The sequence below is a fragment of the Pezoporus flaviventris genome, unplaced genomic scaffold (genome assembly GCF_033815535.1).
Source record: "Pezoporus flaviventris isolate CSIRO_AGI_PZ_B2104156 unplaced genomic scaffold, CSIRO_AGI_Pfla_v1 ptg000031l, whole genome shotgun sequence".
NCBI classification, from domain to species: domain Eukaryota; kingdom Metazoa; phylum Chordata; class Aves; order Psittaciformes; family Psittacidae; genus Pezoporus; species Pezoporus flaviventris.
In genome coordinates, this window is record NW_026892579.1 from 63,686,714 (window position 1) to 63,701,280 (window position 14,567).

General features: G+C 41.5%; 1 protein-coding gene across 4 annotated transcripts in view; it reads right to left on the bottom strand.

Moving 5' to 3' along the window:
- Positions 1–14,567, bottom strand: part of PLCB1 (phospholipase C beta 1) — a 401,428-nt gene that overhangs the window by 47,109 nt on the left and 339,752 nt on the right. For all 4 annotated transcript variants that reach the window (XM_061461564.1, XM_061461567.1, XM_061461566.1 and 1 more), the window contains 2 exons: positions 14,220–14,277; positions 13,303–13,389 (listed from right to left, as the gene is read on the bottom strand). In XM_061461564.1, coding sequence (XP_061317548.1) covers positions 13,303–13,389; positions 14,220–14,277 — 145 coding nt within the window. The remainder of the gene's footprint in view (positions 1–13,302; positions 13,390–14,219; positions 14,278–14,567) is intronic.

Below are 14,567 nucleotides of genomic sequence, written 5' to 3' on the forward strand. Positions count from 1 at the left end.
AAACCAGGCCTTCACAATAAACAGGAGTGGAAAGATAAACAAGTGAGAAGCTTGTGTCAGGCAGTGTGGTTTATGTAGCTCTAGAGGTACAGATTCCATTAGAGGCGAGAGCCTGAGCATTAATTGGGAAGTCATGCACATAATAAATGCATGATGACATTTTGATGCTTTTGATGTCTTCTCCCCTGCCAATCCATCTCTCCAGTTTGCATTCTGCCATTACTGACAATGTGTTAATCTTTGGGGTGAGGATATAAATACATTTCAGCTCTTTCCATATGAGAGCACTCAGAAATGGGTACTTGTTTAAGCACTGCAAAGACTCTCTCCTTGGAGTGAAGTCACCGCAGTTCACACAGAGACTGCTGAAAAGAGCATTTATGGAGCAGCTAATTCTCAGTGAAACCCTCTTTTCATGACTTTCTCCTATATTTACACCCTAATTTGCATTTATATGCCCTTTGTTATCAAAACACCTCATAATCTCAAATGTGCTTAACCTAACAAATCCCTAATACAATTCAGGAGCATTAGGGAAGTTTTATAGAGATAAGCAGGGATGATGGTAATTTAGGTTGTCTAACTTGGGAACTGGAGCTAGGCAGTTAGTATTCTGTTTTCTACAGAGTGAAAGGAAGGAGATGGGTCCTCTGAATCCCTAATCAGCTACTTCCCTGGATGTGTTCAAGCACAAGCTGCTGCCTAAGCTGTGGAAAGCATGCACTGATGTTCCATGTTGTGTGTTGCCTTCTCCTGGGTGCTTCAGCCAGATCAGTGTGGTACACTTTTAACTCCCATCAACTCATTGCCCGAGGTCCTTCTCCTCATGCTGTTTTGCTGCATTTGCTGCCAAGGAAGGCTCCCACTGGGCAGAGAAAATTCCTTCCTCATTCGCTGTCTTTCCAGAAGGGAGCCAGAATATTAAACAGGTGATTTTACAGGACAGGAAAAACCAACAGGGGTTGGATCAGGCTGTAATTAACAGAAAGGTGATCATGCCAGCTTTAAAATCACTAATAGAATTTTATTATACTGAATTTTACACCCTGCAAGGCTGTGAATAACTGTGATTTAACAGATGCATCCAAAATGTATATCTCAAACTAATCTCCACCAACACAGCATATGCATGTTCTTAATTTATCCAGTGAGCATGCATGCATATGCATACATAATCCAATATTTACTATGAGATCTACACAAACACACACAGAATCATCAATATAAACAAATGGAGTATATGCACTCCACATAAAATGCCCTTTTAATTTCCCTTTGACTAAAATCTCTACCAGCCAGGCAGGGGTTAGTGAGGTTACAGGCAACAGCTTGACTCAGAAGCAAAGCTTCATTTATTAACCTTCAGAAGATGCAGGGTGCAGGCAATCTCAGCTTCCGTGTAGCAGACCACAGATCATTGTCTCAGATCACAAACCCATGGGCCCATTCGGTACCTCAGAACAGCGGGGCAGGCACACAGGCTGCCTCAACCAAAGCATCACTTGGGAAGGATTTACGTAGGTTTAAATTATACATAGGCTACCAACAGTTATGGTAATGCCTCCTTGTTCCCAGGGCTTTGAAAATGTGAATCTCAGTGCATCTGGCTATTAAATGCATTGTAAAATATTACTGTTGTGTTCTGCTATAGGGTATCTGTACATTACTACATGTGTTTTGCTTGTTCTATGATACGTGTCTGCAGAGCTTATTTTGCGAGAAAAGGAAGCATGTAATATCACTGCATCACAGAAATCAGCTTTCCTGGTTTTATCTCATCTTCACTGAGGGCTGTTTCTGTTGCCAAGCAAGGCTTAGTAGGTTGCCTTGATTTATAACTCAAGGGGGTTTGTTTCAGTAAAACCAGTGTATAATTGCTTCTCAGCAGTCACCTTTGCTTTAAGAAGGACTGAAAGGAACCAAAGGAAATGTAGGATATTATTGGAAACTCTGAAAAAATGAATAGGACTGTGTGAACAGCTGATCAGGTCCCAAAGAGGAAGAAAACTCCAAACATAAAGGGAAGGATTTTGATATAAAAATGTTCAGATTTATTCATGCTGAAAATATAAACTAAGAAGTTTTCATCTTGCATTCAAAGAAATTAGAATTATAGAATAGTTAGGGTTGGAAAGGACCTTAAGATCATCCAGTTCCAACCCTCAAATCCATCTTTAATCTCAAAACTTGGTGCCTGTTTGCCCTTTCAAACAAAAGCACAGCAACAGGGATGGTATGCGGGCTGTTCACAGGGAAATCCATGCTTAAGCCTTTAATCAATACTTCTGTGTTCAGGATATTTGGATCATGCTCTGCCTAACAAGATTCAATCCCCTTCTGTGCACTGGGAAGATAGCCCAACCACTCTGGCATGGCGCGATTTGGATTAGATAGCTCCATGTCTCCGGATCTAGTACTGTTCCTATACAGTTGGAGTATTTAAGGACTCAAAGAGTGAGGGAAATGGTACAGGCATGGATGTAAGTTAATCACTTCCCTCTGCACCACATGATGCAATTTTGCAAATTCAACTTCTGGATGCATTCAACCTACATTCTGGAGGGAGGAACACAAGAGGGATGTGGATCTGCTTGAGTGAGTCTGGAGGAGGTCCATGAAGATGTTGGGAGGACTGGAGCAGCTCTGCTCTGGAGACGGACTGAGACAGCTGGGCTGGTTCAGCCTGGAGAAGAGAAGGCTCCTGAAGGGGAGACCTTAGAGCAGCTCCAGTGCCTAAAGGGGCTACAAGAAACCTGGAGAAAGGCTTTGGACAAGGGCCTGTAGGGACAGGCCAAGGGGGAATGGCTTTAAACCAATTTAAGTTTAGGGGATTTTTAGATTAGACATTAAGAAGTTCTTCCCTGTGAGGGTGCTGAGGCACTGGCACAGGGTGCCCAGAGAAGTTGTGGCTGCCCCATCCTTGGCGTGTTCAAGGCCAGGTTGGAAGGGGTTTGGAGCAACCTGCTCTAGTGGAAGATGTCGCTGCCTTCATTGCAACTAGCTAATCTTTAAGGACCCTTCAAACCCAAGCCATTCTGTGATTCTGTAAATACTTTATTTACCAGAAAATCCATTTCCACACACTGCTGGACTGCACAGCCAAACAAAACACACCTGTACTTTAGGCTCTCCTTCTAGGAAATACGTTTGTAGTTAACTGATAGTTTCCTCTGCATTTGCTCCAGCACTGGAAATGTCAAACAGTACGTGCACAACTTGATTGATTGGGTTGAACGCAACAGAGAATCCAGAACAATTGACAAATTACTGATCATTTCTCTTATTAGTTTGACATGCACAGCTCAGTGAGCTCGGTGCTGCCCAGCTCCCTGCCATCAATCCTGTGCTCATGCCCCCTGCACGCTGCACTTCCAGCAGCCGTCTCCTCACACAAACCCGCCACTAATCTGCACGTCAGGGACAGCAATTATCGCAATTGCTAAGCAACCCACATCTAATCCTCCATCAGTCCTTGGCCTCCAGCTCCAAACTAAGGCTATAATTGCCCGTTTCCTCATCATGTGATTGTAACTATACCAGTGGAACATCATCAGTCTGATCTCAAGTAGGAGCACAATAAGGTGCAGCAGCGTATGGGTTGCATCAACGTACTGTTTGCACACTGTTGCATAAACTGGGCATCATTAAACTCCTTGGCAGAATAAAGCCCACTGGGTTTACAGCTCACAGATGTCCAAGCAGAGAATCAAGACTGACATCTGGATAGATCCCGTTCCATCATATTTTTTACTGTATTAGACTGTATATAAAATGACAATTGTAACAACTGAGAACGAGACAAGAATGTAGACTTCATTTCCCAGTAAAGATCCTTTCATCTGTATTTCTTGTTTTGTCCCTGAAGACTTCACTAGTTCTCAACCTTGAATTTAAACTCTTTAGGCTCACTGTCACATTGATTTTCTTCTAGCTCAGGTTGATTTGGTTTTGTCTTCCTTCACTTTAAATATGACTCTTCCTACTACACCTATTTTGGGGTGTTTATGAAAGATTATTTTTTCATTCATCTTTGGAACTTGCATGCATCTTACATCTAATGGAAGACTTTGGAACACATTCCACATACACAGTCAAGCTCACAGACATGCAGACCACGTCATGTCAGCTCCTGAACATCTCTTCCCTTCAGGCTTCCTCTTCAAACACATATTTTAATCTGAAGGAAACACTATTCCTGCAAGTACTTTGAGATACTCCTTGCAATTTAATAAGGAAGAGGGAGGAAAGAGTATAAGAAATACAAGTAAAGAAAGTCTATGGAAAGAGTATTAGAAAGAAATGACATACTATGAAAAGACTCTGAAAGGAAGACAGAAAAGGACAAGGAGAGCAGGTGAAATTGAGGAAGTGGGAAAGTGGAGAAATAGAAGGAAAAAGAGGCTGAGAAAACACCTCCTATCATTACTAGTACAGTACAGTATGGTATGGTATGCCTGATAACCATATTCTCTTCAGTGCATTTCTTTGTTTCTATAAACCAGAGGCCAACCTGGAGAGCTGCAAAGTGCACAGAATGAACCAAGACAGATTCCCTGAACCATACTTTGCAGGTTTAAAAAGACAAACTTTTTGTCAGCCGAACATCACAACTCTGATTTTATTTTCATTTTATTAGGGGCAGAAAAAAAACTAAAATTTGGGAACTGTCATCACCCTCATGATATTTGCCTACAAATGATCTCTGGACTCACTTGGAGAAGTCAGTGTTACAACACTTTAAAACTCTGCCTTGCCCATCCTTAAGCCGGGCTCCGCACCTAACCACGTCTGGATTAGGCTTCCCCTTCCTTGACACATCCACTTATTCCACACAAAGCTTACAAACCATTAGGACTCCACAGAAGAGCTCACTTACAGCTACACAGCTGTAGGTTATGTACTTAGTCAGTCTTTTGGCAAGAACCTCCTTCCAAACAAGGTCTGAGTAACAGGAAGCTTCCTAGGTCACTGTAGTCAAACCTATATAGTACCTACATCCACTGCATTACACCACTACCACAAGAAAGTGCTGATTTGTTGGAAATGACTCACAGGAGAAATGTAATGAAAAGTAATCTTTCCAGGGAACGTCTCTCCCAGGTTTCTGTCGCTGACTAGGGAGGGCAGCCAGACCCTTGAAAGCTGCACCCACACAGCATGGGCAGTACGTGCTGACAAGCAGCTGGGATGCTGGTTTCCATGTCACCAGGGATGGGAGTGCAGCCTCTCTCCCTTCTGGTTGTGCAGGGTTCTCTTCCCTTACCGTGCTCAGTGCTCTTAAACTGCTGGGAAAGCTACTGCATCTAAACCCAACACTTTCTTGTTGCAGAAACATTTGTTGTTTCTAAAACCAATTCCTCCACACCAGAATTAGGGTTTTCTTCATGGCTATGAATATACTTTTTAATCCGGGGATAATTCTGAAACTCACATTACTACTCCTGTTATTTGTTACCCTTTATACGAGTATGTTTATTGTCCTGAAGTATCTCACTGTAAATAAGATAACCTCAACCTCAGCACCCATTTGTCACACGTGTACTAGTGAAAGCAACCTGTATCTTTAGCATATGCTGCAGTGTGCACTGCTACCTCATTTACTGAAAAGCAGAATTACTTTCATTAGCAGCTATGCTTGGCAGCCTGATGCTGCACAAAGACTTAAGCACTGACTTAACAAATGACTTGCATAAGCAAAGCTCTTCAACTACAATCTTAGCAGGACCAGTGACATTAAGGAACGTATTTTTTCCTCATTTTATGCATTTAAAACCATCCCTCTAATGAGCTCACATACCAAGCATTAATATTTCTTTTAAATGTTTTTTCCATTAGCTGTGTCAAACTGAATCTCTCGTCATTTGTCATGTGGCACTGAAGGTCTGATAATTAAGAGCTATGCTGCTGCTGTTGCTCAATGATGAATGCAGTTGCATAAGAGCATGTGGTTCTGCCTTTGCGGTGTTTCTGGTTCAATCCGACTCTGACTTAGAGGGATGAACGTGGGTACAAGATGCTACATATACATTATATTTGGAGCATCTGTACGCACCTACCATGCACTTCATGCATACTGTCTGTGCATAATTTAGCTTATGTTTTATAATGTTTTTTTATAGAGTACTACACTATCTTGTGAAAAGAGGAAGGAGGGCAACAGCTCCTTGGTGCCCTGTTGCTCACTTACATTTAGCATGCGAAGCACTCATCTTTGCAGAATCACAGTTACTTTCCTAGCAGGGAGTACTCTCATCAGGTTTCAATACTGCATAGGCTAAGCTAAACATCCTGACACAAAACATTTGCAGTCCCTGGCTTCTCAAACTGTTTCACACCACTTCTGGTTGGTTTTTGTCTGCACAGATATCAGTGTTAACACATCAGTTAGTCTGGTGCTCTTTTGTCTCCTAGGCAGTCACTATCTGCAGCCTGCTGTCCAACTGTCCAAGCTTTGGGAGATCTTTGCTGCAGAAAGCAATAACTGCTGGACTCCAGTGACTCCAGGCTCCTGAGTGACAGCTGGCATTTGCTTTACCCTTAACAGATGTGCTCTACAGCTGAGCAGAGAATGGGATAGTGCAGATGAAAGTGCTTTGAGAGGCTATGGAGGACAAGGGGTCTTTTAATGTTACACTATTCACTCCAGGTGAATGAAGGTGCATCTTCTGCTACTTCTGAGCTCTGCTTTGGATTTTGTCTTTCTTCCATGTATCAGGAAGGTGATTTAAATAACTAATCACTGCGGGCCGAGCCATTAGCAATGTGCTTCTCTGAGAGGGGAACAAAAGGAACAGATTCTCTGGTGCAAATCAGAAAAACAGCAGGGAAGGTTCTGTTTTTTTTTCCACGAAGAATTCTCAAATTCATGCCTTTTGCTTTCTTTAATGAATTTTCTGCCAACCCTTTTGCCCACAGCTGGTAACTGGATTCTGAAACCACTTTTCTTTAACCCTGAACTCTCAAAGTTCTTATTTATTTGTGTGTTGTCCAGGAAAATTTCACTAACCTTCATAAATCCAACCTGTCTGCACCATGACCTCCATTACGGACCGTACTCCTGCCTTCACTAATACCAGTTTAAATCACCAGGGACTTTGTTAACTTCATAATGTCCCGTTTGATTCACACTACTGCAAAGCTGAAAAATAGCCTTTCAAATAATTTACTCTCAATTATTTCACAGCTCAAACCCAAGATTTTCTGTGATTCCCAGTAAAATTTCAGTAAATGTGACAAAAACATCACCCTCTATCAATAAACTCCAATCTAAATTAAATTGATCTTATTTTCCCCCGTCCCATTCATTAAAATATTTCTTTGTGTTCACATTCTCCCTTTAAGGGGCTTGTGACACTCTTATTTAAAGGAAGTGATGTCGGAATTCATTATAATAAATTTATAAAGCATTTTGCATATTCACATGGGAAATCTGATGCTGCTGATTTGGAAGTCAGGGTTCTCAAGAACACTGGAAGACGTTTAAGTAACACAATAAATATCACCTCAAATTGTTCGATGTCTCTTTTGTGACCTGAGACCCATTTCTCTCTCACTGTTCTATTTATTCTGCTGGAAAAAATAAACAATCATTAAAAATGTGGATTTGTAAAGAAAAAAATACAAGCCAGGAAGCAAGGTCCTCATCAAAAATAATCCCCTGAGCATCCTGTTATTTGAACTGATGTGTTCTGATCTCAGGCCTAGTGATGAGCCAGTCACTTCACAGAACTTAAGGGAGTTTTATTGGTATAAAACTGGCATAGGATAAAGGTCAGCCTGTTTCATTTGAACGAGAGAAGTGAGATTATTTACTGCTCAATTTACAGGCTGAAAGTGCATTCTGCACTGTTTATCCATTGGGAGAAATGGAAGAGACGAGACAAGCCTCGTCTCCCCCCAGAATACCTGGGAGCTGGAGACTGCTTAGCAATTGCACTCATAAAACACTTAAAGAAACATCAGGGCTTAATCTACTCAAAGTTCATTAGATAATTAGGCTGACTGTCACTGAGAGGTGCTGAGCAGAGTGCCAAGATCCTCAAATGAACAGTCCATGCAAACTGCATCTTTCAAATGCCAGCTCTGGTCCAGAAGTGGGAAGAAGCCAAATCAAAGTCACAGCGAGATCTGGAAATCTCAGTCTAGAATGATTGTGGTTCTTCAAATATTCCTGTTAAATATTTCTGTTCACGGAGGCTAAAAAAATTCCATTCATTTCTCCACGCTATTGCCCATTTAATGAGGTAAAGAAGCATTTTATTATTCCCCTCTGATGAATATACAAGCACCAACACCCAAAACTGAGCAGTGAAGCAAACAGTAAATTATTTCACCCCCTTAACTCTCTGCTTTCTTGGCACATAGTGCCATAAGGAATCTCAGTTTAGCAGCCATAGATTCAGAAGAGGTTTCTTTTTCAACTTCACAAATGTTTGAATTAAATGACAAAAGAGTTAATTTTTACCTAAACAGGGAGAAAATAAAAGGAGAAATTTTCAAATATCACCCTATCAACTCATTTTTTTCATGCCTTTTTGCAATGAAGCTCAATATTACTGTAGGAAGACAACTTTACCCCATTCAATCCCAATCCATTCAATGCAAAGTCCCATGAAAGTCAGTAAACTGAAATAACCTTTTCTTCCAAACTCTTTCCCCAGAATTCTTGAAGAGTTGCCTGTGGTTGAACTGGAATGCATTTGGAAGGGTTTGAATTAAGTGCAGCTAGCCCAAAAGGCAGCTTGGCTTCCAACAGAGGTGTAAAAGAGAAAAAAACCCAAGGATTGTGGTGGACAGTGCATTGTTACTGTGAATTATGCCGTGAGCTGAAAGGACACTGGAATAGTCATCAAAGTCCCAAGAGCTGCTCTCTCCAGATGAGCTAATAGAGTGGCTCTGAGCTCTGAGGTTAACTGAAATAAGATCTCAAAGGGCTGTGAAATACATTTGCTGTACTTGACCTCTTTGTGAAGTTAGGGCGGTGATACCGCTGACCTTGCTGTCAGTAGCAGCTCCACTTAACTCACTGACATCATCTCATGAAGATGACCACGCAGTTGCACATAAAGCACATATGACAAGTTGTAACCTTCGCAAAGATCAATGGGCTTCGGGTATTCTAACGAATCAGAAAGCATCGATCTGAAATCTATGAAATCATTCACTGGGTTTTCAAACATCCCCCTTTAAATAACACCCAGAAGGAAGGCGTTGTTGTGCAGCGCTGTTCCATCAACAGGCTTACATGGTATGTGACTGTAAAAGCAGCCAGCCCTGAGAAGAAAGAACTTGGAGGCCCCTCCCGCCCTGTGTAATAGAAAGATGACACTGGAGCTATAAGAGGCTTACTGCTATAAAGGATCAACACCTTGTTAATTTGTTCTATAACTTGATTATGTAGCATTTTATGTCCCCTTAAGTTTTTCAGGTACAGTGCTAATGTTAATTATTGATTGGATGTAGAAGTGTTGACTCCCACGGGGTGCAATTAATAACACGTCAAATTGGGAGATAATAAATGTACGTTCTTTGAAAGTGAGTTAGCATGCATCAGATGCTTGGATTTTCCATTATCAAGGACTGATTTATCATCTTTAAAAATGGTTTTCATTATATTTTCTGAAGAGAAAAAGGAATTTTATACCTTAGAACTATATTCTCCTCATTTGTTTGAAAGAACACAGAGACGCAGCTCTTAGAAGAAAGTCTGCACGGCTTATGGTGCCTCTGTAGATCTGCTGGGCCTTTTCCCACAGGTAAAGCCTCACCCTGAACAGCACCATTTTCCACATCTCTACAGGAGCCCACACCGTCTGTCAGAACTGGCTAAGCTGTGGCTGTGAACAGTAGAGTACGTGTGAGCAGAAACATGAATGTGGGCTACAACATGAGGAACCACATGAGTTACATCTTCCTTGACAGAATATGGTCCACTGAAGCCAAAAGAGTCAGGGTAACTGGGCTGGTAGCAGGAGCTGACGGCAGGAGCACAGGCGTCTCAGCTATTGTACTGAGATTTCAGTGTAACTCTGACCCATGAGTATGAATAACAAAAGTCTCATTGATTTCAATTAGAGGAGGCTTGGGTCTATTTACTGTAACTGAGTCGATTCTCAGAAAAATAATTAATTCTTTGTCATGTCTCGTGTGTATTGATTTTTGTAATTACAATGAAATTGGAGGCAAGGGAGGGGAGGAGGAAATGCACTTGATTTATGTTTAATTCGATGCACAAGCTGTCAAGGACAGAGAAATTGAGACGCAATGACCAGGATCATCCTCGGTGCACTCCTCTGTGCTTAGATAAGTGCCAGCCACCTGCTGTGGTGGAGAATCTGAAAACACACACTGTTCTAACATACAGAATTCAGCACGGTGGTGCAAAGAGCTGTCTTTCTACAGCAGCCTCCCCAGCACGCAGAATAGATGCCCAAGGGGAAGAAGATAAGGACTGGACAAGCTTAATGTGTATCAGTGACTAAGAGGAGGAGACAAAGAATTAGAATGGGGGAGAAAAAAACATACAAGCTGTTGCTGGTAATAAAGCTGCCAGTAGATATTGTAAGGAAAAAAAAGAGGAGTGAGAGAGAAGAAAATAGATATGGCCTGGCTTGGTAATGATGCTGTTGGGAAAGACATAGCAGGAGAGCATCTGAGCTTTGTTTCCACTGTGCTTTCACTAAAATGGCAAGTTAGACATGTTTTGACCTAGAGTCAGTTGGTATTTGACTTGCTAGTTAGGTGATCATCGTGGGAGTGGCTGCCCTGTTTCCATACACACACACACAGAGTTGATGATACTGCTCAATTTCTCATTTCTACAGCATCAGCGTGTCATAAAGATATCCTCATTACTTACACAGATACAGTGTGACCTTTTGGGTTCATCAAAGCCAATGCCTACACTGACTTCAGCAGGACCACAAGAAGCTGAAGAAGTATTTCCATCCTTTTGCCTAAAAGTATCAATTCAGGAAGTCTCAAGTGTTATATGAGAAAAAAAGGTTTTCCATATACAACAGCCCTGCAAATGAAAGATGCAAAAATCTCACATCCAAACACTAAGAAGACATTCTAAACACGAGGGAGAAGCAGAGTTTAAGGTTTTAAATCAATCCTGAGTTAAATACTTTCATCTAAGCACATGACATTTTAAACAACAAGCAAGCCCTCTGCCTCCAGTGCAGGGAACTGATTTGCATCCAGTTTGTGCAGCTTCTAAAGCTGTCGTCTAAAATGTCAGCACTCTGAGGCAAGTTTTCTTCTGGTGACCCACGCACACCACAACAGGGGAAGCTGCAAACTCAGACTTCAAAACCTAAGTAAGGCTCAGTGGTGTGGCAGCCTGTTGGCAGCACTTTGTGACACGATACTCTTCCTGGCTAGGACAGAGCTCTGTGCTCAAAGTCCTAACGCAACAAACTGTGAGTCACTAATACATAACTCAATGACAGTGATGGATGATGGCAAATCTGTCTCCAATGGAACTATTGGTAAAAACACTAAAAATTCTTTCCCTCTTAATATATTAAACGCTTTGTTTAGGGCTTGAGTTGCTACTGCCAGAAAACCCTTTTAACACAGCTAGCATCAATTTTAGTGCGCGTTTGAATACTGAAGCACGAGAGATCAGCCTAGAAATGCTGCAGTTTGCACAAAATCCATTGGTGGGTCTCAGCTGGGAAATCATTTGATCTATTTTATATCATATGCCCTGTCACTGAGGAAGCAAATAGGGATATGAAAAATGAACATGAGGCAAAACATAAAAAAAGACTTCATAAAATGAGTAATTAGGTTTTCCCTAAATCCTCTCATGCCAGCAAGAGGCAAATACCATCATAAATTCAGCCCATTTCAGTTTGTGGGAAAGGAACACGGGGCAGCCAGGCTCTGTGAGGCACATTGCTGCAGAGGGTTTGCTCAGGAGAAATGGAGGGTGCTGACTGAGGAGCGCAGATTGCTGCAGCGCTTTAACTGATGGCCAGATGCAGGGGAAGACAAGGGATCTGGAGCAGCTCTGTTCCATGACCTAACGCTTGGCATGTGGACAGCTGATGGAGGAGTCTAAGCTACCAGTCCAGCATAATCTTTCAAATGCAAGCCAAATCCTTAGTGACAAATGTTCAGTGCTTTATGCTAATAAAATCAAGATAAAATGAAGAGAGGACATGACACAAAGAAGTAACCAAGTGCCCAAGGATCTGTGAAAACCCACTGCTGGAAGTGCTAGCAGATTATTTGAACATTTAAATTCCAGTCTTTTTAGTTCACATGCCTGAGACACTCATGAACCTACAGCACCAAATATAAACCATAATATGATATATAGTCTTTACACCCATGACATTAAGAGCTTCCAGCTTATTTGTAAACAGGACTTACAAAGGATAAGTAGAAAATCAGAATCACTAACATTTCTTATTCTGCCAGAGCTATTCAAGCCTTACCCTAGTTTATTCTCTGGGTAGTTCACAGAAATGACATGACAACACTGATTAGCTCACACCCAATGCTAGAATTCAAGCTGTAATACAAGCACGGAAACATTTGGACTGTGGACACAGACAAGAAATGAAAAGTGAAGCCTAGAACACACATTGGAACAAGTGCAGAAAAAAAACCCAGAGAGGACACAATGGGCTGTGAAGAATCATACTTGGATATGAACTCTGCTGAAAAGAAGTCTCCCTCTGTGCAGAACTCTGATTATACAGTTACCAAGGTGTTCCTACAGGAAAATCAAGTACAAGTGGAGGACTCTGAACCTTCTGCACTGACTTCAATGGCAGATCAAAAACGGTACTTCAGAATACTGCATGCAGATGCAGTGCACAACATCAAACAGAGGAAATCCAGCAAGCAGTGTAGAATATTAAGCACTAGTATCATGAAAATGCTCATTGTTTTCCACAGAAGTACATCCTCATCAATTATCACAAATAGCTGCGGCAAGCATGCTAAAAAGATATCTCTTTTTCTTTTCAATGTAAACTGTGTTTTGGTTTTGTGCTGCTAAAGCACAATGAAGGGCACACTCTGCTGGTCAGAAGCACCATTTACACCGAAAGCTTTGTAACCGTGAGTACTAAAAACCAAACCCCACTGTATGACATCTGGACTTGAAGTGGTGCTCCATACTAGGCTGCTACATGACTTTTTTCCATCCTGAATATTAGACAGTGGCTATGATGCTGTGAATGGACTTTCTTATGCTTAAACATCAGCCTACCTGCTGCGAGAACACTTTCTTTCCTGAAGGACATTTTTTAGCAGTACAACTTATGTGCAAAAACTCTTTACCTTAGGCTTTTCATCCAGTATTTGCTGACGGATCTCCTTGTGTTTTTCTACAAGTTTCTCCTGTCTTTTACTCTGAGCATCTTCTAGCTGTAAGAAAAGAGCAGGAAATCATTCAGAGACTGCACATCCTCACTTTCCCACCTCTTCCCCAACAAATATTTCATTCTATCCTCAAAACCAAATAATTCTTATATCAAATTACACACCATTGTCACAAGCAGCTGTGAGCACAACTGCGCTAATGGTTGCATGTGGACAATGTATCTCAGGTGTCACACGTGGGATTCAGAATCAGAAATGTCTCAAGGACTTACTGTAGACTTTCAATGCTACTAAAAGCAGAATGCATTTTAAACCTCCTAATATTTTGCTTTAGTTTTTATTGTAGAAGCTGGGTGAGATGGCCCCTCTTCCCAGAAGAAGAGGATTTGCATCCTAGAGTCCTCAATGAACATGCTGATAGATTTGGGGCCCCGTTTAACAAAGCGCTCAGACACATGTCTGCCTCCAGCAGGAATTAGGGATAGTTTATTTGCTAATTCTTTAGGTTGCTTCCTGAATCAAGGCCTCTGGTGAGCAAAAATGGGCCAGCTTTTGAACTGAACTCTCTCTGTACCGAAATAAAGACAAAATTCAATAGTGGCATATGTTTCATAGCGATTTCACACATCACAACACCGCAGGGCACACATTCAGCCAGTGTAAACCACCTACAGCTTCAGAAAAGCTAACACCTTTAATGAGGTTCTTTGACTTGTATTTACTCATAGAGCTCATAGAATGCTTTTTCCATTTCAGCAGCTGTATAAATTATTCCTTATGCTGAAGCTTAGAATCTGCAGTTTAAGATGACCTAAAATACAAAAGCTGGTATTTCAAATCCCGACATGAAAAGTAAGACATATGGCCTCACGTACCCGTTTTATGTACTGCACCACCTCCTGGATATAGGATCGAATCATTTCAGTCTTCTCCCTGGGGAGAAGCAATCAAGTTATTGTCAAGAAGATCACACCAGTATATTTTAATCCCCCCCAACTCCTCAGAAAATAAGTAAGGCTATGCTTTGTGCTTTGAATATAAGGATCTGCTTACTTAACTTTTATCCACTTTCTGAATGCGCCCTTTGTAACAGGCTGCATCCTTCTTGTATGAAGGGCTCAGATTCCCCATGACCACAACAAACCCCTGTTCTTTCACAAGAAGCTATTCCCATATGGTACTGCCACGTCTTCAAAGTGATGGTGGTGCTCCTTTTAAGGCCC